Source organism: Cupressus sempervirens, chromosome 4 (genome assembly GCF_028749045.1).
Source record: "Cupressus sempervirens isolate cs-2001-9-10 chromosome 4, ASM2874904v1, whole genome shotgun sequence".
Classification (NCBI taxonomy): Eukaryota; Viridiplantae; Streptophyta; class Pinopsida; order Cupressales; family Cupressaceae; genus Cupressus; species Cupressus sempervirens.
The window spans coordinates 612,048,539-612,049,989 of record NC_143121.1 but is presented as its reverse complement, the minus strand read 5'-3'; the positions used below and the strand labels follow the sequence as shown (position 1 = coordinate 612,049,989).

General features: G+C 37.4%; 1 protein-coding gene across 1 annotated transcript; it reads right to left on the bottom strand.

Annotated features, from left to right (window-relative positions):
* Positions 1-313: 313 nt before the first annotated feature.
* Positions 314-1,164, bottom strand: LOC149562723 (uncharacterized). The gene is made up of 3 exons (XM_089823916.1): positions 1,051-1,164; positions 900-958; positions 314-783 (listed from the first exon to the last, which is right to left on the bottom strand). The coding sequence occupies exons 1-3, from the start codon at positions 1,121-1,123 to the stop codon at positions 403-405; spliced, it is 513 nt and encodes a 170-aa protein (XP_089680042.1). The 5' UTR covers positions 1,124-1,164; the 3' UTR covers positions 314-402.
* Positions 1,165-1,451: the final 287 nt, after the last annotated feature.

The following is a 1,451-nucleotide window of genomic DNA, read 5'->3' as shown; positions in this document are numbered from 1 at the left end:
TAACACGAAATCAAATCACCCAATCACATAAATTTGTATAATATATATATTTTTTTAAAAAAAATTATTCAACTTTAGACAACTGAGGAGTTCTAATGCAATTTATTTTTCCAAATTTTGCATCATATTGTTGGCTGTCATTCTTTTGGTTCACTTTTCTTTCTTCATCCCTTCTGTAACTGATTAATACTAGAGAGTCTGGGTGAAAGAAACAAGTATCTTCCATAGAAATCTTTTACGCACTATATTTTGGTAAAACTTAAAATGTAAAAGTCGAAGAAACGTTACCTGAAGAAGATTTTTAATTATAATAGGCATTAAATGAAATAAATTCAAGGGACTAAATACATATGCTCAATTGCCACATGGTAGAGCTATCCATAATTCAGGCAGTTGTGTGTACTATCCAGGCCCGGGGGGTGTAGGGTTTAAGCCCGTGGTATCGCAAATGGTGGTTGTGCCTTGCATTCCACCTACATTTTCAAATGGTACCGTTATACACGAAGTAGAAGTAGAAGTAGATGATGAAGAAGGAGGTGAATAGGAGGAGGAAGATGAAGACGAAGATGTACATTGACACGAATATGTAGATGTACATGTACATGAAGATGAAGATACATGTGTAGATGAAGATTTGTATGAAGATGAAGACGTAGACGTAGATGAAGGTATGTTAGTTGGAACACCGCTCTGCTCGGTCCCATGGTTGCCTTCCAGTTTCCTTCCATTAATCCTCCAACGAAACCCATCTTCCTCTTTTTCTTCCCTGAGTCTCTTTGGCACCTATTTCATGACAAACACCACCATGATGAAAAACCTTCCTTTTTCCTGGAAGAACTCTTTACTATTCAAAAATATGAAATGAAAAAACATGGTTGTGAAATTCTAATATTTAAAACCTTTATATTAATTTTCTCCTCTCTTAACTTTATCTTCCCCGCATCGATTCCATGATAGTCTGCATGTGCAATATAAATGCGATCAATACGCCTTCGGAGTAGCCTTCAAATGCATTAGAAAATAGATAACGAACAAATGAAAAATTAATACCAAGCGGACGGCAGTCTGACACATTTATTAACGCGGCCAGTACCAAAACGGTGGCGAGCAATTGTCTGGCCATACCAGTCTGAAGGAAATACAGAGACAACGAGCTTTGTTTTGTGTTTGTTGTTCTTAGAATGCACAAGAGTAAATATAATGTAGCGAATCCATCGTCGTGAGTTGTCAATAATTTAGATGCTTATTTGCCGTGCTTGACCCCGTGAACGTAACTCATTTTACAGTTGTTCGATTCGTCCGTTTCGTTTGGCCACATTATACATTACAGTTGTGTAAGGATATGGGAAGCCCGCACAATTGTCGGATAAAATTTTGATTGTCATCTTACCGTGTTGACTTGAGCGACAATGAGTAGTAAACGCAAGCCACGTGCTAGTGAAATCGCCGTT